Raw genomic sequence first — 20144 nt, forward strand, 5'->3', positions numbered from 1 at the left:
CAGACAGGCTGCCTCGCTCGCCGGCGGGTACTGAGCGCCTACCGTGGACCTGGCGCCTGAGCCCTCTGCAACGCGGGCCTGAGCCCCCAGGGGCCTCCTCCCGGGCGGCGGAGGCCACGTGCAGTCCCCGCCCACCCTGAGGTCCCGGCCCGCCCCACGCCCCGCTCGGACCCCAAAGACCGCGGGAGCGGCCGGGGAGAGGCGGTGCCGGCCCGGGGCGGGGCCAGGCGGAGGGCGGGCGGGGGCGGGACGGAGCTGTGGGCGGCGGGCAGCGGGCAGAGGGCCCCACGGGGCTGCCCAGCCGAGCAGCCGCCTCCACCCAGGGCCGGCGGGCCAGGACAGCGCTCGGCGGGTAAGCCTCCGCGGCGGGTCTCGGGGGTGTCTTGGCGGGTCTCGAGGGGTCTGGGCGGGTCTAGGGGGCGGGTCTCGGCAGTCTGGGGGAGTCTCGGGGGTCTCGCCGGGTCTCCGGAGGTCTCGGGGGTCTCGGGGGAGTCTCGGGGTCCCGGCAGGCCCTAGCGAGTCTCGGGGGTCCCGGGTGAGCAGCGGCCTCCCCGGGCCCCGGGGCCTCCGTGTCCTCACCGCGGGGCGCACGGGGCCTGGCGCGGGGGGCGCTGCCTGAGGGAGCGCGGCTTCGGGCGGGGACCAGATGTCCCTTTCCGGGGGTTCAGGGATGACAGGCGATGCGACGCGTCTGTTTCGCTTCCCTCGCTCCCCTCTGGCCCCGCGGCGGGGTCCCGTTACGCGACCCTCCCCGCAAGACTCACGGGGGCGGCGGGTGCGCGGAATCCAGACTTTCCTTCCCGCGGCCGCGCTTCACGGAGGGCGAGAAAAGCCGCCCACTGACGCTGATTCACACTGAAGAGTGAGTGACCGATATCCGGGCGTCTGCGACTCTCCTGGGCAACAGGGAATCTCAGCGGATGGCAGAGGGACTGGGGGAGTTAGGGGCCGGGGCCAGCCCCTTCCCCTGCAGCCCAGCACTTTCCCGCTGCTCTGGGCCTCTGCGCCTGGTGCCCGCGCTCTGTGAGCACCTCCCGTCCCCTCTCTGCGCCTCAGTTTGCTCATCTGCCCACACTGGGGACAGCTGTGCCTCCTGGTCTAGTGGCCACGCTTAAGTCCTTCGAAGTGGCTGTGGCCAGGGGCGGGTGCTCCGTGTGGGCTGCTGGAGTGGCCGCGTGGACAGCCTGCCTGGACGACACGTGTGTGACCCTGCAGGTGACACAGGTCGGTGATGAAACGTGTGGAATTCTTTCCACAACCGCCTGAAGGCAGGGCTGATGGCCACCTCCTGACGGAAGCAAGACTGTGGGTTCAGGTCAGCCCTGCACCAACTCCCTGTGCCTGAGTGAGCCGCTGCCCTCACTGGCTCAGGCCCGGTGGGACCAGAGGAGGGGCTGGGCCCCACCCGCTCCTGGTTCTTCCCACTCTGTCCACTGTGTCCTTCACCCAGACACCCTCAAGGGGCCCTGCTGGAGCCCGTCTCAGGGCCTCACTCCCAGCACGCCACTCCTGGCGGGACAGGGGGCCTGGGACAACGGCTGCAAGGGAGTGAGGACTCTGTCCACACCCTCTCCCTGCCAGGCTCCCACTGCCTGGCTCTGTGCCCACATGGGGCACACACTGGAGGGGGCAGGGAGAGGGAAGATGGTAGGCAGCACTGCTTAGGACCATCTGGTGAGAGGGGTGCTGACAGGGATCCTGGCCTTTCGGGGAGTCCCCAGGCCTCCAGGGTCATGGAGGAGCCCACCAAGGAGGCTGGCTTGGAGAGGCAGAGGGAGGGAGGGCAGGCTCTGGGCCTGCCTAGGCCCTTCCTGCCCACATGGACAGAGGAAGCAGGGCACTGAGTCAGCCCGAGCTCCCCACCCGCCGCACACGAGCAGGCCCACAGACGGGAAGCCCAGGGGCCGGGAGAGACAAGTTGGCCAGCCTTGGTTCCTAAGGAGCAGGGAGGAAGGGCATGAACTCTGCTGGGGTCCTGGGTGTGAACTCAGATGTCACTACTTTCCAGCTGTGTGATCGTGGCCAGGAAGCTTCCACCTGCCACGCCTCCATTTTCTCATTCACAACCTGGAGGCTGTTAACCACTCTGTGCCTTGTGGGTGGCTATGAGTGTCCATGGTGGGGGATGGTAGTGGTGGCATGTGCTTGGTATTCGGTAACAATGGGTCGCTGGAGGTGCTTTCCCTGGCCCTTGGGGCCGCTGTATGTCCTGGCTTGACAGCAGGAACAGCGGGGCCATCTCTGCTCAGGTAGGGTGGGGGCAGGGCCCGGCCTGGAGAGGCCTGGGGTAAAGGGCAGGCTCCCGGGTTCCTGCCCACATTGGTCTCCTGGGCAAAGGCCTGAGTCCATCAGGAGTGGCTAGTGTTGGGCAGCCCCTGAGTCTTCCTGGGTTCTGTCCTCAAAGCTTCCTTGTGGGGACACCCCGGGTGTGTGACTGTGTATGGCAGGCTCTGCCCTCCTCACTCTCTGGTGTCTGTAAGCCTGGAGCACGTGAGTATATGGTTCTTTAATAACCTGGGTGGCTTGGGCATCACTGTGCAGCCTGGGCGAGTGAGAACAAGGGCAGGCTAGCAGGGAAAAGACTCGGCATTTGCCACTCAGTGGGAGCTGCCCCACCCCAGGCGCAATGGGGCGGCTCCCACCCCACAGGCCAGTGAATGCAGGGCGTGTAGTCAGGAGGAGGGCTCTGAGCACTGGGAAGCAGCCGTGCGGGTACAGACAGACTGAGCCAAAGGCGGGCAGGCGGGTGGCAGACCAGTTTGACGGGAGAGGCCTGTGCACACCAGGTGCAGTGAGGGCATGGAGGGGCTGGGAGGAGAGGAGAGGGGCCACGCAGACCCTGGAATCCTTCCTCCAGGATAGGCGGCCCCTCCCCAGAGGCCTCTGTGTTCTTCTACACAGGGGCTGGAGACAGTCCCACGTGTGGGCTGCGTAAGTCCCAGAGGGAATAGTGGGGAGCATTTTGGGCTCACGGGCTGGCCCTGCTCCCTGGGACACTGGAACCCTCCTCACCAATCCTTGGCTGGTGCATCGGAGCCAGAGAGATTGGTGCCGAGAGCAAGGCACTGCCTCTCGGCCATGGGCCAGGACACCTGAGCCTCGTAGGTGAATTGCGAATCGCACTTCCTGACCCTCAGTTTCCTATTCTGCAAAATGGGATGACAGAAGCCCCTGGCTCTGGGCCACACTGTTGGATTTCGGCTCTGTGCTGGGCCTTTGACTACAGTCACCCTTCGGGCTGATGCAAGAGAAGTGTGTGCCTAGGTTCAGAACTGGTGGAGACCTGGGTCAGACAGGAGTCCAGGGTGAGCAGCTCGAGGTGGCACAGGCTCCCAGGAGGGGACATGGGTGCCCTCCCCCAGTCTCATCTCTCCTCCCCGGGCTCTGTAACCTCCAAGGCCACGAGAGCAGTCAGGCCCTGCTCGGCCTCCCTGGCCCAGGTGACAGAGCATGCTGGAACCGCTGGCCCCCAACACCAGAGTGGACTGGCGCTTTCTTCATGGGTTCCAGTCACATCTGGTCCATCTTTGCCAGCTGGCTTCTGGGAAGAGTGTGGGCTCGGCCACCTAGAACTGTGGCCTGGGGAGATCAGAGAACCCCCAAGGGGTTGGCAGAGCATCCTCGTGGTATCCAAACCCCCATCCCTGCAACCGAGCTGATTCCAAGAGGTGCTCTCTGCTTCCTTGTGAGTCAGTTGTTTACTGTGCACATGCTGAGCCTGCTCCAGGCGGCTGGGTGGACTGTGGGGTGCCTGTCTGCTGGAGCCTGCAGAGGGAGGCCAGGTCCCCACCCCAGGGTCTGCCGGGCTGGCAGGCAATACCCCCCAGGCAGGCGGTGTGCGTGCCATGACACACAGGGCTGAAGCAGTGAGGCAGGGGCCATGGGGAGCGGCACAGAACTTCTCCCAGGCACCAGAGGGAAGCTGAGTTCTGGTCTCAGAGCTGGCTTTGTCTGAGGGCGTCAGCTTCCTCCTTGTGAAATGGGGTGAAAGTAGGTCTAACTCATGGGAGGCCCCAGCTGGGGCCTCCCTGCCATTGACTCTGCTGGGATGGGCAGCTCCGTTTGGGGGAGTTCCTTCAGCCTCGGTACAGAGGTGTTGTAATGTAGTGATGATCTTCCGTGGCATTTGAGGGCCTGAGTCCCCACGCCCTGGCCTGCCCCTGAAGCCCTGCCCACTGTCCCGAGCCAGGCGTAGGGGTGGGCCCTCGCTGCTGGCTGCCCCTGGACGAAGTGGGAAGGGGTCAGGGGCCAGTCTGGGAGCCTGGAGTGGTGGGTGGTCCTTGGCTTTGTTTCACAGCCTTGGAGTCTGGGTCAGTGGTGCACCTTGGCCACTTGCATTGGCCTCTGCCTCTGGGGCGGTGGTGGACCTCCCTCAGAAGGCTGCCTCCCAGCCCCAGGCCCCCTCGTGCAACACTGGGGGCCTGTGTACTGGGCCCTGAGCCAGGCATTCAGTACAAGAGCAGACAGGCCACAGGGCAGGTGCCCAGGGGTAGCAGGTCACCTGCCTGGCCCACCTTGCCGCTCTCCCTCAGAAGCAATTTTGGCTGAAGACATAAGTGTCTGTCCTGCTTCGTGCTCAGGGTACCCGCCCTGGCCACCCCCAACTCCACGCTGAGCTGGGTGTCTTATCATTATGCATGTTGCCCATCCATGGTGACCTGTCTGCCTGCCCCTCCTGCCTGGGAACTCAGGAAGCACAGGGCCACCTGAGTGCCCATGCCTGGTGGTGCCCACCTGGGCCTGTCCCAGAGGAAGGGTGAGGGGAGTGTGGGCTCTCCCAGCCTCCCAGTCCTGCGCAGGGAAGTGAAGCGGGCAGCAGACGGGCTGTATCAGGCTCTTTGAAGTTGGCTTGTCACTCTTCCCACCTGTGTTTAACTCTCCACTGAGCATCGGAGGCTAACGTGCCCATCAGTCTGGCAGCTGCCGCCAGGTTGGCAGAGTTTCCAATCAGATAATAGCAGACTGTTTTGCTTCAGCCTCGCATGAAACTCTTCAGGTTTCCATCAGAGTCCCCTCCCTTCCCCCGCAGACTGCGCCGTGACAGCCACGGCTGCCTGCCACCTGGCAGCAGGGACCCAGCTGCTCCTGGGCCTGGTCTCCGTGGCCCCGGCAGCAGTAGATGGGACACCAAGGCCTGGTGAGGAAGGAGCCGCCGAGCGCTGCGTTATCCGCCATGCTCCGCCTAAACCAAAGCGCTTTCTTTCTCTGCAGCTGCTCTTACAGATGTGTGTTGGTGCGAGATTGGAGTCAGCCTGGCCTCCCTGTGCCACCCAGGGCTTTGGGCCCCGAAGAGCTGGCACCCGAGGCAGGTCCAAGCAAAAGGCCCAATTTGTCACCATTAGGAGGGTGATGGGGAAAGATTCAGAAAAGCTGGCCTGAGGGGCCTGGGTGCAAGGTGGGGACCCAGCCCTGCGCGGAGACCAGGCCCAGAGCCAGAGGAGGCAGGCCAGGAAGCTCAGCACTCATTTCTTCTCTCAGAAATGTCCCTCCCTGACCCCAGCCGCTTCCTCTCCTCCTACTTGAGGCCAGAAAGGGAAGCCCCTTTCCAGCAGGGCTAGTGGCTGGCACTGCCCAGGGCGGTTTGCTGATGGCTAGGCAGATAGTGCTGGGGCCTGGCCAGGCAGGCAGACCAGCGGTCAGCAGGGTGAGTTTGGCAGGGCGGGGGGGAAGATGATGTGGCTGCATCCCCTCGGGGGGAAGTGACTTCCCGTTGCCATCACCTCCTGTGGCCTCAGGCGTTCCCAGGCTGACACCTCTAGGAATGGAGGTGCTGGGCGGTTCCGGTGGCTCCATCAGGCCAGTGTGTGACCTGGGCATCCTCCGCCTTCTCTGGGCAGGGCAAGGACCGGAAGTCCAGCCTCACAGTATGTGCGAGGGTGATGGCTGGGAGTGGCCCCCAGGAGCCGCACTTGGCCCGGGGCCTCGGAGCCTCCAACATCGGCGTCAGGTCATCGAGGCCTCCGGGCTGACCAGGGCGAATGGCTCTCAGGGGTCCGGCCTCAGCCTCTACCCGCCACCCATGCCCGCCCTGCCTCAGGACTTTGTTCCTGCTGTATCCCCGCTGGCTACCTGTCCCCACGGGCGGCTCCCTCCTCTCCGTGGGAGAAGCTGCTCCCAGCCGGGCCCCTGGGGGTGGAATCTGTGAAATGCCTTCCCCTCGGGACCCTCACTAGGACTGGACTCCACTCAGCTTTAGACCCCAGCTGCAGCTGCCTAATGAGGTGGGGTGGGGCCCTGGGTGTGGCTCCAGCCACTGTGGCCGTGATGTCCCTGAGGCTGCAAAGTGGAGGGAGGGGCAGCGCCCGCCTCGGAGCCCCGAGCCATCCTGGGGTCCTGGGTGCTGGCTTCAGGAAGGTTTGCTACTTGAGGCAGGGGCTCTCCAAGATCAGTCTTCCCATTTGCTTGAGGACGTGGCTGGGAGGGTGAAGCGCTGTGGCCAGAGTGGCCATGCCTGTCTCTGTGGCAGGAAGTTGCTGGGGCAGGAAGAAGATTGAGAAAGGACCCCCAGCCCCCACCTCTGCAGAGGACGTGGCGGGCCCTGCCACACTCCAGGTTCCTGCCAGCTGACACCAAGGGGGCAGCTGTTCCAGGGCTGGGGTCCTGAGAAGCAGGAGGGAACCCACTCACCCAGGCCCCCTCAAAGACCCACCCAGAGCTGCCCTTGCAGCAGGCTGGGTCCTGGCCCTTCTAGTACACAGCTGGGAAAACACAGCACCAAAGATGCCAGAGGAGCCTCATGGACCACCCCCCCCCCCAGCTGGGGGGCCAGGCCAAAGGCTCGGGCCACGTGAAAGACACCCTGGGAACAGGGAGTGGGGCTGGAGAGGTAGGGCCCTAGGGCCTGGCGGGGTTTCCAGCAGGGGCTGGCTTGTGTTTTCAAAGCTTACTCTGGGGCCTGGAGACCACTGGTGAACATACACCCTCCCAGCAGCAGCCACGGGGAGACACAGCGTGAGGAGCTTGGCTGGGGCCTGGGGGAGGGCGGGGGCTGCACAGAGCTTCGGAAGGCTGGGTGGGAGTGGAGGACGTGACATGACCAGGGTAGGGTCGGCGGTCCCTGCACGGAGGCTACTGGGGACGAAAGCGGGGGGAGAAGCAGGCTGGTGAGATTGGGGTGGCATTGGGTCCTGGTGATACTGACTCCTCGGCTCGGTTCCCTTCCTCTTTGGCTGGTTTTTCTGGCCAAGAGCAGCACGGTCCAGGGCTGCCTCCTTGGAGAGGGAAAGGGCATATCCAAGTCACTCCTGAGGCTGTGTCTCCGAGCTGTGCCACCTCCCTGCCTGGTGCGGCCTGCCTGCCCCTGCCTGAGCTGCCCGAGCATGCCCCGGGCCGCTCCCCAGCCAGGAGGAGGCCTTAGGGGTGGATACAGGGGCTGGGAGGCTTGCTTACAGGCTGTGCTGACACCAGCAGCCCCCTGCCCCCGGAGCCTCACTGCTGCCCGAGCATTAAGTGGAGGTGCTTGTCCTGTGACCCCCCTGGGCCGCTGATGGGCCAGGTAGCTTCACCTGGGGGCTCTAGGGAGGCCATTTCGGGCTCCTGTGTCAGGGCTAGGTGCAGGGAGGCTGGGCAGACAGAGGAGCTCAGGTCTCGGGGCTCCCATGGGTCTAGGGCTGTGGTGATTGGGGGACCTGACTAGAGCTGCTCACCCCTCCAAGGAAGGACGTGGCCTGGGGCGCCGTCCCCAGGGAGCAGTAGGGGCATTGGGAGTGTCTTGGGGTGACCTGGCCTGGGGCAGAAGGCCAGGCAGGAGTTTGCAGGTGGGCAACAGCACGAGGAGCTCCTGGAACAGCCTGAGAGGCGCCCGGCGAGGGAGAGCACGGGGTGGGCCTTGAGTCCTGAGGCTGAGCAGAGCTGCCTTTGAGAGCCGCCTCTGCCGAGGCTGCAGCAGAAAGGCTGGGACCAGCTGGCTCCGGGGGAGGAAGGGGCTGGGGTGTGGCCAGCCTGGCCTTGGGAAGGGGGCAGGACTGTTGCGTGGTTGGGGGCGGAGAGGAGGAGGAGGAGACCCTGATCCGGACCCCCCCCGCCCCCTCCCCCCCCCGCCCCCTCCCCCCCGCCGGTCTGTCCTGACTGCTGAGGACCTGGGCCAGACTACAGGGGTGCAGGGAGCCTGGGGAGAGGCTGGGGGCTGGGTGCCTTTCCCGCCAGCCAGGGCCCACTGCCAGACCCTTGTCCTCACTGGGCCTCTCAACAGTGGAGCATTGTGAGGGACCTGGGAACGTTCAGGTCACCCAGGCCCCCTCTGGGCCACGCTGACAGTGAGGATGGGAGCCAGCGGCATGAGTCATCGAGTGCCCTGCCCAGGCCCCGAGGCTCTGGGGTTCCCAGGCTGAGGAGGAACACGCAGCTCTCGGTTCCCCAACTCGGGGTCTGGCCCATCCTTCTTCCTTCTTTCCGCCCTCTGTCAGCACCTCTTCCTGTGGCCGCCCCCGGCTCCTGGGCCTTCCTGCATCTCCCTGCCCCTGTCCAGCAGTGGCTGCGGCCTGCTGTCCCACCCCCACTGCCCGCCACAGCCCCAGCAGAGGGGCTGGCCTGTCACCTGGAGCCCTCCTGTGCTGGCCTGTGAGTGGCCCCAGGAGGACCACACCCAGCCTAGACGAGAAGCCTCCTGAGGCCAACCTAAAATTTACTAAGGAATAAAAAGTGACGAAAAGCAGAAGGAATAAAATAATAAACCCAGAGAGTACAAACTAACAGCGTCCAAGAGAAAAACCATGTTTGAAAATAGTTTAAAAATATTAGCCAGGCGCGGTGGCTCACGCCTGCAATCCCAGCACTTTGGGAGGCTAAGGCAGGCAGATCACTTTAAGTCTGGAGTTCAAGACCAGCCCAACCAACAGGGTGAAACCCGTGTCTACTAAAAGTACAAAAATAAGCAGGGCATGTTGGTGCATGCTTGTAATCACAGCTACTCGGGAGGCTGAGACATGAGAATTGCTTGAACCTGGGAGGCAGAGGTTGGAGTGAGCCAAGATTGTGCCACTGCACTCCAGCCTGGATGACAGTGAGACGCTATCTCAAAAAAAAAAAGGGGGGTGTGGGGATCGGGCAAGGTGGCTCACGTCTGTAATCCCAGCAATTTGGGAGGCCGAGGCAGGCAGATCAGGAGTTCAAGACCAGCCTGGCCAACATGGCGAAATCCTGTCTCTGTTAAAAATACAAAATCAGCTGGGTGTGGTGGCGCACGCCTGTAATCCCAGCTGTGGGAGGCTGAGGCAGGAGAATCACTTGAACCCAGGAGCCAGAGGTTGCAGTGAGCTGAGATCACGCCACTGTACTCCAGCCTGCGCAGCAAAGTGAGACTCTGTCTCAAAAAAAAAAAAAAAAATATATATATATATATATGTGTGTACATATTTACATTAGGGAAAAAGGGACCACAGTGTGTGTATTAAGATTGAAGAAAGGCGCTCCCTTCGGTAGCTCAGCTGGTAGAGCAGAGGACTGTGGTACTTACTGTGTGGGCCGGGCGCGGTGGCTCACGCCTGTAATCCAAGCACTTTGGAGGCCAAGGCGGGCGGATCACCTGAGGTCAGGAGTTCAAGATCAGCCTGACCAACATGATGAAACCTTGTCTTTTTTTTTTTTTTTTTTTTGAGACGGAGTTTCGCTCTTGTTACCCAGGCTGGAGTGCAATGGCGCGATCTCGGCTCACCACAACCTCCGCCTCCCGGGTTCAAGCAATTCTCCTGCCTCAGCTTCCCAAGTAGCTGGGACTACAGGCGTGCGCCACCATGCCCAGCTAATTTTTTGTACTTTTTTTTAGTAGAGACGGGGTTTCACCTTGTTGACCAGGATGGTCTCGATCTCTTGACCTCGTGATCCACCCGCCTCGGCCTCCCAAAGTGCTGAGATTATAGGCGTGAGCCACCGCGCCCGGCCGAAACCTTGTCTTAAAAAAAAAAAAAAAAAGACTGAAGAAAGACCTAACCCTCAAGGGCTGAAATGAGTGGACAGACGGAAGGGACCCTGTTGTGCTGAGTCAACCTTGGTGGGTCCTGGCCTGTGGCACCCACTGACAGACAGTGACAGGGTTCCTGGGTAAGCAAGGGCCCCGAGGACCCCCAGTGGTGCACAGAGGAGCCATGATGGGGGTCACATCCAGTGACCTTGGGCCCCAGAGCCCTTTGCCCCAACCCAGGAGCTTGTCCAGGTGAAACGCTATAAAGTGCCGGCTGAGCCTGAGACGCATGTCAGAGCTTCGTGGTTTTGTGCGGTCCAAGGAAGGCCACCAAGGCCACCGTGGTACAAAACAGTGATGAGTAAAAGGGACAGACGATGCTGGAGGCTCAGGCCACTTACTGCTGCACGGTCCCGAGGCCTACCCTGGGGTACCTGAGCACGTGGCTGCCCGCGTGCAGGGCTCGTACTGCTGCCCACACAAGGTGCCCATCGTGGTGACTCTCGGCCTTCCCCGTCAGCTCTGGGCAGGAGCAGTGGGGCTGGCTTTCTCTGACAGGCGCCTCTACTGCCTCCCACCTCAGCATGAGCGCCACGGCCTTGGCATCCCCACTCTGTTCCCTTGTCACCTCAGCCTGTGCTGGGATCTGGGATAAGCAGGGTGCTCTCCACCTCCAGGGCCTGGGCCAAGAGCCTATGGCAGAGTGCTTGGGAACAGTCTGGTTTGGTCCTGAGTCCTGTGCAAACAAGCTCAGATGGGGGTTGAGGGAGCAAGGCTCAGGGAGTGAAGCGAATTGCTCCAGTCTCCAGCTTAAGGGAGCAAGGCTGGGATTGGAACCCAGGTGTGAACGGTGCCTGGGCCTAGGAGCTCAGCCCAGGGAAGATCTGAGATGCCATCTGCCTCAGCTGGGCATATGGCCTGGACTGGCAGTTCTAACTGTGACTCGCCTCTGTCTCTCACGTCTGAAGGTATGTGCCTTCTCTTACCTGCAACCCCAGGGCCTTTGCGCAAGCTGTGCCCTGTCTGAGACACTCTCCATGTAATCCTATGCTTGGCTAACTCATGTGGAAGATTGCTCCCAGGACACTGGAGGATGTGTCAACGTGTCTGGGTGGAACAGATGTCACAAGGATGTGAGTCAGAGGTGGCTACCTCCCCAGCAGATTGGGAGTCCAGACAGAGGGTGACAGCAACTTGGATCCCGGGTGCAGGGTGTGGCGTTCGCCTGTAGGCGCAGTGCCCCGAGTGCCTCCCCTGCGCCCGATACCACGAGACTCCAGGCGGAGTGGGCTGACACTGTGCAAGAGAGACAGGGTTCGGCTGAGCAGCCCCCAGCACGCCTGCGGCCGAGCCCAGTGAGTAGGTGGGCTGCCTTCCACCGTGCCCCGGCCCCGCGCTCTCCGTTCCCTCAGCTGCCCGGTGGGTTCCACCAGGTCTCCCTCTGTCCTGGCACCGCCTGCTCCTGTTTCTCCTCCAAGTCTCTGTGGATGCGTGGACCCCACCCGCTGTGTAGCCTCAGCACTGAGTCCTGGGTCCAGCAGCTTCTAGGATTGCCCAGTTACTCCTGGGGAAACTGAGGGACCCAGAAGGTGGCTGTGGCCCGGGAGAGCTTCCCAACCAGCCTCCCGGGGCTGCTGGGATCAGTTTAAAACAGAAGCAGCCCTAACTCCTCAAGGGTGGGCTGGAGCCCCTGCTTCCCAGGGCCTTCCTGTCCTGCTGAGCTGGGCCCTGCGGTGGCTTCCTTCCTGAACCCCACATGGCGTGGCCCACCCTGTGTCCTTGGCCTCCCACCCAGAGCCCTGACCCCTCCGCAGAGGCCAGGGCCCACCGCTGCTGTCGCTGCGGGTTGGTGACTTCCTTCTGAGAGTGGGTCCAGGGCTTCTCCTCTCCTCCTTACCCTCCCCAGAGCCAGGCTCGGCACGAAGCGCCTGGTGGGTCCTGCTGGGGCCGTGAGGCTTTTGGGGCACCCTCAGGTAGTATGGCAGGGCTCCGGGTGGACTGGCCATGCTGGCCTGGTGGACTGGCCACGCTTGTCGGGTGGACTGGCCACGCTGGCTGGGTGGCCGAGCATTGCAGCTCACTCAACCTCAAGGTCCTAATCAGGAGAGCAAAATGAGCAGTTGGTGATTGAGTGGGCACAGAGCTGGTACATTTGGCACACAGTGGGCCTTTCTTTGGGGGCTCTCTGCCCCTCCCCTGGTCCAGCGGCCCAGCCTCCCATCACAAGAGGTGACTGTGGGCAGGGAAGCACCCCAACCTTCACGCCCACTGTGCCTGTGGCCCAGGTGTCCCGGGCATCCCAGGAGGGCCTTGGTTGGCGGGAACTCTGCTCATGAGTGGGCTGGCCTGAGGAGGGTGCCAGGTTGTTTCCTACCTAAGCACACCCTCCGGGCCTGGAGCGTCAGCAGCCAGGCTGGTGTGGGTGTGGGGTATCCCGGCCACTGCTGCTTTGCAGTGACGGCCGCTGCCCTCGCCTGCGGATGAGGATGCTGGGGCTGGGGAGGCCACCCTGGGGGCCCAGCCTCCGCTTGGTGGGCGCAGAGTCCCTGGAATGCCCCCTCCTGCAGCCAGGGGTCCCCTGAGATGGAAGAAGTGGGGTGCCTGGGGCTGGCTAGATAGTGCAGCTCAGCACATGTGCTTGTGAGCTGGCCCCCGTGGAGAGCAGGGCTTCCAGCCAGCTGGGGTGTGGACCAGGCCTGTTCATGCTGCAGGAGGCGCCTGGTGTCTATGTCACGCTGAGCACTGTTCAGGCGCCAAGGACATGGGGGACAGACGTGCAGAGCTCTCTCCCCGCGGAACTGATGTCAGGGGAGGGGCAGGTAGCTCATGGACACGCTGAAAATGCCACAGCGTCTGGGGCTGCCAGGTGGGGGCCACCTCTCTAAGGAGCCGGGGGCAGGCCCTGCGGTGGACTGGGCCTGTGTAGGAGAATGGCCAGGGCGGTGCCTGCGGGTTGGGGTCCAGCCCAGGGGAGCGTGGTCTACAGGAGGGAACAGGGGGCAAGGGCGGGGCTGAGGAGGCAGAGGGTGGCGTTCCAGGTGGAGGGCACTGCTGCTGCCAAGGTGCAGAGAGGGAAGGGGTGCCACCGGGAATGTGGCCTGACTGTGCCGAGGGCCGCAGGGAGACACATGTTCCTGAGGCCAGGTTCATGGTGGACGCTGAGCAGGACCATTCTTCCCTTCCCTTGACGCCAGTGAAAGCCCAGCAGCCAGCCGCCCCACCCCACTGCTCAGATGCGGAAACTGAGGCTCAGAGTGGGCCACAAGGCCAGGAGGAGGGGACTGAGCCAGGCTTGTTCCCACCAAAGCCTGCACGCTGACCACGGCTCCATTCTGCCCACCAAGGTCACCTGCTTGGAGCGGCTCTCTCGAGTGGGAGCTGCTGGTGGGGGCACGACTGCTGCCCATCTTGGGACCCTGCAGGGTGGGGGCATCAGGGTGCCTGGGCTGGCTGCGATGGGGGACAGTGAGCCCCTTCAGGCCAGGCGGGGAGGAGGTGGGTTTTAGCCTTGGGTGGGATCCAGGAGCTTGGGGGTGGTGGACCAGGCCCACCCCACACATCAGGACTCTGGAGAATTTCTTCTCGAGTGATTAAGAGGTGGAAACTTGTCAGTGTTTGTGAAGAACTGAAGTGTGAATCCTGAACCGCCTCTGTCGCTTGTGGTTTGAGGCCGGAGAGCACTCCAGGCGAGCAGCAGTGCCAGCCGTGGCTTCCCCGGACCCTCCTTGCCTGGCATCCCCAGCCCCACCTCACCCTTACCACAGCCTCGCCACCCTCGGCCTGGAAGCCCGCCCCGGCCTCCTCCAGCCAGTGTGCTGCCCTGCCCAGCCAGAGCCCCAGGCAGTCCCAACGCCCATGCGCATCTCGAGAACCTTGCTGGGGACAGAGACACCAGGCCTGGGAGAGGAAGGCCCAGTGGGGCATCCAGGGATTGAGAGCAGTGCGGCTTCCCTCTGAGGACAGAGCTTGAGGGCCAGGCGTCCACTGGCCCTTGGCCTTGCCCTCTGAAGCCCAGGTGCCACGCGGGCACCGTGCCTTTGGGGGCCCTCTCTGCACTTTTCTAAATTCCCTTTGTCCCTCACACACAGGAGTGGCCTGTTCCGCTCTGTGAAGCCCCTGGGGCTTCTGAGCCCCGAGCGCACCGAGTCTTCCCGGAACACGCGGCCGACTCCAGCTCGCCAGCCTTTCCCTGTTTTGCGGCGAGCAGCCTCACGTACGTGCCCAGGGCCGGCCGGCAGCTTGTCTCACCGGGCAGAGGTCCCGGGGTGTGAAGGGTCTCAGCTGCAGCTGTGCTGCACCCCAGTTCTTTGAAAGCCTCTCTTGCTGAGAGTCCTATTAGCGCTGTCACAATTTCTTCCCTCTGAGCTCTGCAGGGTCCGCTGGTTACAAGCACGCCGGGGTCTGGCCTCGTGTGTGGACGTGACAGTGAACCCATGTGTTTGTCTGTCTGTCCACCTCTTGGATCCTGCCATGGGCCAGGTGCCCACCTGGGCCTTGGGGATTCAGTGGGACTTGGATCCGTGGGGAGTGCCAGGGACACGTGGGGTGATGCTGGTGGCAGAACTGTGCCATTGACTTGCAGATTTCAGAGAAGGGGTCAAGGTTCTAGATGGTTCTGTCCTCAAAGGATGAGGGAGCACTTGGTTTCCATGTGAGGGTGGCTGCAGGTACCAAGATGGGGCAAGCGCGTGACAGGTCCAGTGTCGGGGCCCAGGGCAGGAGGGGAAGGCAGCGGCTGCACCCCATCCACTGGGACAGGGACCAGGAGGTGGGGCCAGCGAGCCTGGTGGGCGTGGGGCAGGCGTGGTGGGTGAGGCTGGCGGACCCTGCGTGCAGGAGGGTGGGAGGTGGACAGCCTAGCCTTCGGGAGGCTGTGGGCATCCATGGAGGCAAGCTCAGCAGTGCCCATCCAGCTGGACACGGCCTCGTGGAGCCTGTCCTCCCCGACAAGCTCACCTACACTTGGGATCAGACTAAGTGGAGCCTGCAGTTCATCCTGGGGTAGGACTCGGGTGAGTCCCATGTGGATTCACTTCCTGGGGCTGCCTTAACAAAGCTCCACACACAAGGGCCTGGACGCCACAGAATGGACTCTCTCATGGTTCTGGAGGCCAGCAGTCCAAAGCTGAGAGGTCTACAGGGCCGCGCTGCCCTGGTGGCACCGGGGCAGCCCCTTCCTCCCCTCCCAGCTTCTGCTGGTGGCCAGCGATCCTCGGTGTCCTTGGCGTGTGGCCACATCCCTCCAGCCTGTTCTCCATCCTTAAACGGCCCTTTCCAGGCATCTTCTTCTTTCTACTCCATCTCTCTTTTTCTTTTTTTTTGAGATGGGTTCTTGTTCTGCCACCCAGGCTGGAGTGCAGTGGCACAACCTCAGCTCACTGCAACCTCCACCTCCCGGGTTCAGGCAATTCTCCTGCCTCAGCCTCCCGAGTAGCTGGGACTACAGATGCACCACCACACCCAGCAAATTTTTGTGTTTTTCTAGAGACGTGGTTTCACCATGTTGACCAGGATGATCTCGATCTCTTGACCTCATGGTCTGCCCACCTCAGCCTCCCAAAGTGCTGAGATTACAGGCATGCCACCACGCCCAGCTAAGTTTTGTATTTTTAGCAGAGATGAGGTTTCACCATGTTGGTCAGGCTGGTCTTGATCTCCTGACCTCGTGATCTGCCTGCCTCAGCCTCCCAAAGTGCTAGGATTGTAGGCGTGAGCCACCGCGCCAGGCCCTCCACTCCATCTCTTACAGGACAGTTGCCATTGGATTTAGGACCCACCTGGTCAATCCGGGATGCGCTGCTTAACTTGATTACATCTGCTAAAATCCTTTTTCCAAATAAGGTTGTGCTCACAGGTTCCAGGGATTAGGATGTGGACAAAGCTTTTGGGGGCCGACATTCAGCCCACTACACCACGTGACCCCGGGCAGGGTCCTGCTTTCCAGGGTGCCCTCTCCCTCTGCCCCAGTTGGGCAGTGGCCAGTCTGAGTTCCCAGGAATCCTCCCTGTCCTGCGTCACGGGACAGCAATCAGAATGGGGCAGAGAGGGAAAGGGCTCCTGGCTGGGGAGAGCCTGGGAGGGTCCCAGAGCCGGCCTAGGAGTGGACCCAGGCCCTATGGGACGGGCTGAGCAAAAGATCTTATTTTGAGAGCTTGAGATTTTCCCCAGTGGGGATGTCCGCCTTCCCCCAGGCTCAGTGCCTGCCCACCCTCCCCAGGCTCAGTGCCTGCCCACCCTCCCCAGGCTGTGTCCCCTACCGCCCCGGGCTCGTTACCCACCCTCCCTCCCCAGGCTTAGTGCCCTCCCTGAGCTCAGCAGACCCTCCTCAGCGTGTTCAGCACCTGAGCTGCTCCTGAGCACAGAAACCAGGCACCAGGCTGGGTACAGGGTCCCTGGGTGCCAGTCCCCATGCCACTGATCCCTAGCTTCCTCTCTGAACCCCAGAGACACAGATGGCAACAGGACTGGCCTCTTGGGCTGTGAGCCTTGAGATGAGGCAGGTGCTACGAGGCAGGAGGTGCCAGGGCAGGGCAGCTCCGTGGTGGCTGTAGACACGACCCACCGTGCTGGGCGTTTGCCTTACTCCTGAGTGGGCTGAGGGCCCCCAGAACCCAGTGAACGCTCCCTCCCTCTTCTTTTTCAGGCTGACCCTTGGCCCTCTGCCTGCCCTGCCAGCTCCCACTTGCCCTGGTAAGTGCCTTGTGTCTGGCATGGTGGGAAGTCCCCATGTCTGGCAGTTTGAGGCACCAGCTCAGGGGCAGGGGAGCAGCTGCAACTTGGGAAGGATGGAGAGGGAGACCAGGGCTGTCCACGGAGGCGGCCCCAGCCTTGCCCCGCCGCACATACCCCCTGCTTGGATGCAGGCGTGGGGCCATCTTCATGGTTACCAGCACAGGGTAAAGGTCAAGGAGTGGCCATTACCGAGGAGGGGAGCCCGAATGGCCTGTGTTTAGGAAGATGAATGGCAGTGTCATTTGCTGCAGGGATGAAGAGGAGGTGGGAGAGCACTTGGAGGAGGTAAGGCCCGGAGAGGAGGGCTCAGTGGAGGTCACCCAGCTGCCCGGGACTCCCAGCTCCAGCTTCCTTCTGGGAAGCTAGGATCGGGGAAGGGGCTGGTGTGGACTGTCCCCCACCCCTGGGGGGTCCCCCTCACCTGGCCTGTTCCTCTCCTTTGGGCTGTGACCCACCCCCACCCCCTCATAGCATCATGGCACTGGACGGGGTGGGGGATGGGCCTGGGCCGGGGGTCAGGTGGGCCTTCTGCTCCTTCCGCCTCTGTTTCGTTATGAGTGCGGGGCTTTGGCGGAGCGAGGGCAGGGGCGAGCCTGGCTCCTGCTTCCAGCTCAGGCCTTGTCCGCTCTTGCATTTGCCTGTGGAGTAAGGGTGGCGTGTTCCCGAGAGTGCTGGCTGCCTCTGGGTTCTCCTCGCGGGCTGTCATTCCTGACGCTGTGCCTTGGCTACCTCGCCTGTGGATTCCTCCCACCCTGGGGTGTGCTCACCCCAAGCCCCTTCCTCCTGCGGCTCTCCCACCCCATCCCCGTCCAGCAAACGTATCCTCCTCCATCAAAGCCGGGCCGCTCCTCTGGGAGCGTCACCAGTCCAGCACCCACAGGGCCTGGCCCCTCCTCTGGACCCCACAGCCCCAACTCTGTCTGAGAACCTCCTGCCTCATCGTCCAGGCCGGGTCGGGGCCCAGGGGTTCCTCACCTGCTGCTTGATCTCAACCCTGCTGCCAGTGGGGAAGGAGAATGCAAAGAGGCCCCACCCTATCCGTGCCCCGCTCGCTGCCCTCTGTCTGTCTGCTGTGGCCAGCCTTCTGCTGAAGGTGCTGTCTGCCCTTGGCCACCAGAGGGCACTGAGGCTGGCACAGGCTGGGGAGGCCAGGGTGGCTGTGCGCAGGCTAGGGAGGCCCCAAACCTAAAAGCTGAAGCTCCTTACCCTCTGGGAGACAGGGGGAGTTCTGCAGCCCAAACGTCCGCTGGGGGGCCTTGGCAGCAGAGCTGGGGCTGCAGACACAGCTGGGGAGACAGCCTGGGAGCTGCCCTTTTTTTGGGGTAACCCAACACCTAGGCCGGTGGGACAGCTTGGGAACTGCACAGCTGGTTATGGGGGCTGGGGTCCAGGGTTTGTTGTGAGGCTGGATTCAGGGGGCCATGCCCTAGGAAGCCCGGTGGGCGGGAGGAGGCCCTGCAGCCTCTTGGCCCTGTGCTCTGTGGCCTCTGGCACTCTCAAATCCTGCTGTGAGGGTGGCCCCAGGCCCCAGAAAGCCCCTTTCTCCAGCTGCCTCCGCACAGGGGTCCTGTCCTCCCTGGGCGAGTTCTGGGAGGAGAGAAGATGCGCTCAGCCCCCACTGGCTTGGGTTCGAATCCCCATCCTCCGCTTCCAGGAGCTGGGCCTGGGCAGGGTGCTGGGCTTGGTCAGGACGGAGCAGGCCTGGAAGGAGCAGAATTCTGAGCAGGCCCCGGGGCAAGGGCCGGTGATGCTTTGCCATTCAGACCATAATGTGCTTTCTAGCAAACCAGATGTCAGCAGAGCTGGTGTGGGTGTGGGACACGGAAAGGCTGGGTGCGGTGGGAATGGAGAAATGCCAGAGCCCAGGCACGGTTCCTCAGTCCCTTGGTGTCAAAGGGCACAGAGGTGGCCACCTTGAAATTCACAGGACTGGTGCAGGAGCTAACAGCCCTCTGTGTGGCCTCAGATGGCAGAGCAGGGCAGCATTGGCCGCTCGGGCAGGGGGAGCATGCTGGTAAGGTGACCCAATCCCTGCGTGCGGTGTAAATGCTGCCCTGTGCTGGGCCTGACACCCAGGGTGCAAATGGTTTCATGGTTTCCTAGGGAGAAGCTGAGTCTGTAGAGGTGGCCCTGGGGAGGCAGCAGGGAGCTTCCTCCTGGGGATGCAGCTGGCCTTGCCCTGGAGCCAGAGAGCCCTGCTCTGACCACAGTATCAGGGGGCATGAGCAGTGGAAGGTAGGGGTTAAAACTGAGATTGTGGATGAGGGGCAGCCCTGGGCCCCAGGCAGCTTTCATGACCTCACGGGGTAGAAGGCAGGAAGTGCCGGCTACTTGGCTCTGCCCAGGGAGCAGGGAACAGGAAGTCCCCGACGGGGAGGAAGCCGGGGCAGTCACAGGCCTCATGCAGCAGGAGTGAGCTGTGGGCCCAGCGTGCCGGGCAGCCAGAGGCATCAGGCCTCACATGTCTGGGAGATGCCGGCTGCCTGGGCTGGCGGGCCCTGAGCTGCATGGCCTCCCTGGGCCCCAGGACACGGGCACCCAGCAGGTCACCGGCACCCAGCAGGTCACCAGGAAGGAGGAGGGCCATGTGTTGGGTCAGCGCCATCAGGTCAGTCGGGTGGCCCCAGGACTGGGGGCTCAGGGGTGGCACTGGCCTAGCACCTGAAGAATCAGTACGGGGTCCCCACGTGGGAGCCACAGCCTTCCTCGGGGCTGGCCGGGGGACCCACAGGACTTGGCCCTGGGCTGAGGAGAGGGGTCTCTATGTGGCTTGAGAGGTCCCGGAGCTGGACAGGCACAGGGGAGTCCAGGGAGGGCATGTGATGCTAAAACGCCCCTGCCCCGTCATGTGTGGCCAACAGGGAGGCGAGGGCAGCCTGCTGGGGTGGGGCCCAGGTCCGGCAAGCCCTCCCCCTGATAAGCCTGCAGGGTGGCCTTGGCGTTTGGGTCCTGAGTACACACATGTTGTGTGTGTGAGTGTGTGTTTCTGTGTGTGGGGGACGGAGAGAGCTGCACAAGGTCCCCATCACTCGCCTGGGGCGTGCCATGCTCTGAAACCCACAGGGACGGGGCTGCTGGGCTGGGGCTGTGCTCACGGAGCCCAGACTATGCGCCCTGCCCCTGGCCGGCAGCGCTCGCTGGCGTAGCTAGTTACTGGGTCTTTACGGGAAAGTTTTGGTTTTGATTATGTTAACAGAAATATTCTGGGAAGAGGAAGGAAAGAAGGGAAACTGAAAAGAAAGAGCCGACAGCTGCGGTGCGGCAGGGCTGCCCCATGTGTACATCCCACCCTCGCCACCGGCCACCCACTGTGCACAGGCTGGGCCCGTGGCGTGTTGGGCAGGGGTGGTGCATGAGCCACCATTTACTGGCCGTGTGACTTTGGCCAAGTTTCTTTGCCAGTGACCTGGGGAGGACTCTGGATTGAACTTCAAGGTGTTGCATGATGCTGCGGGGCGATCTCCTCATCACAGAGCTTGGCACACAGGGAGGGCCCAGAGTCCTCTCCCACAGG

The 20144-nt window shown here is 62.9% G+C and overlaps 1 protein-coding gene across 3 annotated transcripts in view; it reads left to right on the forward strand.

Moving 5' to 3' along the window:
* Window positions 1-333: 333 nt before the first annotated feature.
* The window catches only part of SH3BP2 (SH3 domain binding protein 2), a 42411-nt gene continuing 22600 nt past the window's right edge, over window positions 334-20144 (forward strand). The window contains exon 1 of one of the 3 annotated variants that reach the window (XM_021666990.2): window positions 334-352. Coding sequence is in view for 2 of the 3 variants with exons in the window: in XM_012466854.2 (XP_012322277.1) it covers window positions 19138-19238 (101 nt within the window). In the remaining variant the exon portion in view is untranslated. Of the gene's footprint in view, window positions 353-16651; window positions 16916-18257; window positions 19239-20144 lie in introns of those variants that run through there. The other 2 variants (XM_012466855.3, XM_012466854.2) reach the window with 2 other exon arrangements.

This window comes from Aotus nancymaae, unplaced genomic scaffold, assembly GCF_030222135.1.
Source record: "Aotus nancymaae isolate 86718 unplaced genomic scaffold, 86718_ANA_hifiasm-v0.15.2.pri h1tg000006l, whole genome shotgun sequence".
NCBI classification, from domain to species: Eukaryota; Metazoa; Chordata; class Mammalia; order Primates; family Aotidae; genus Aotus; species Aotus nancymaae.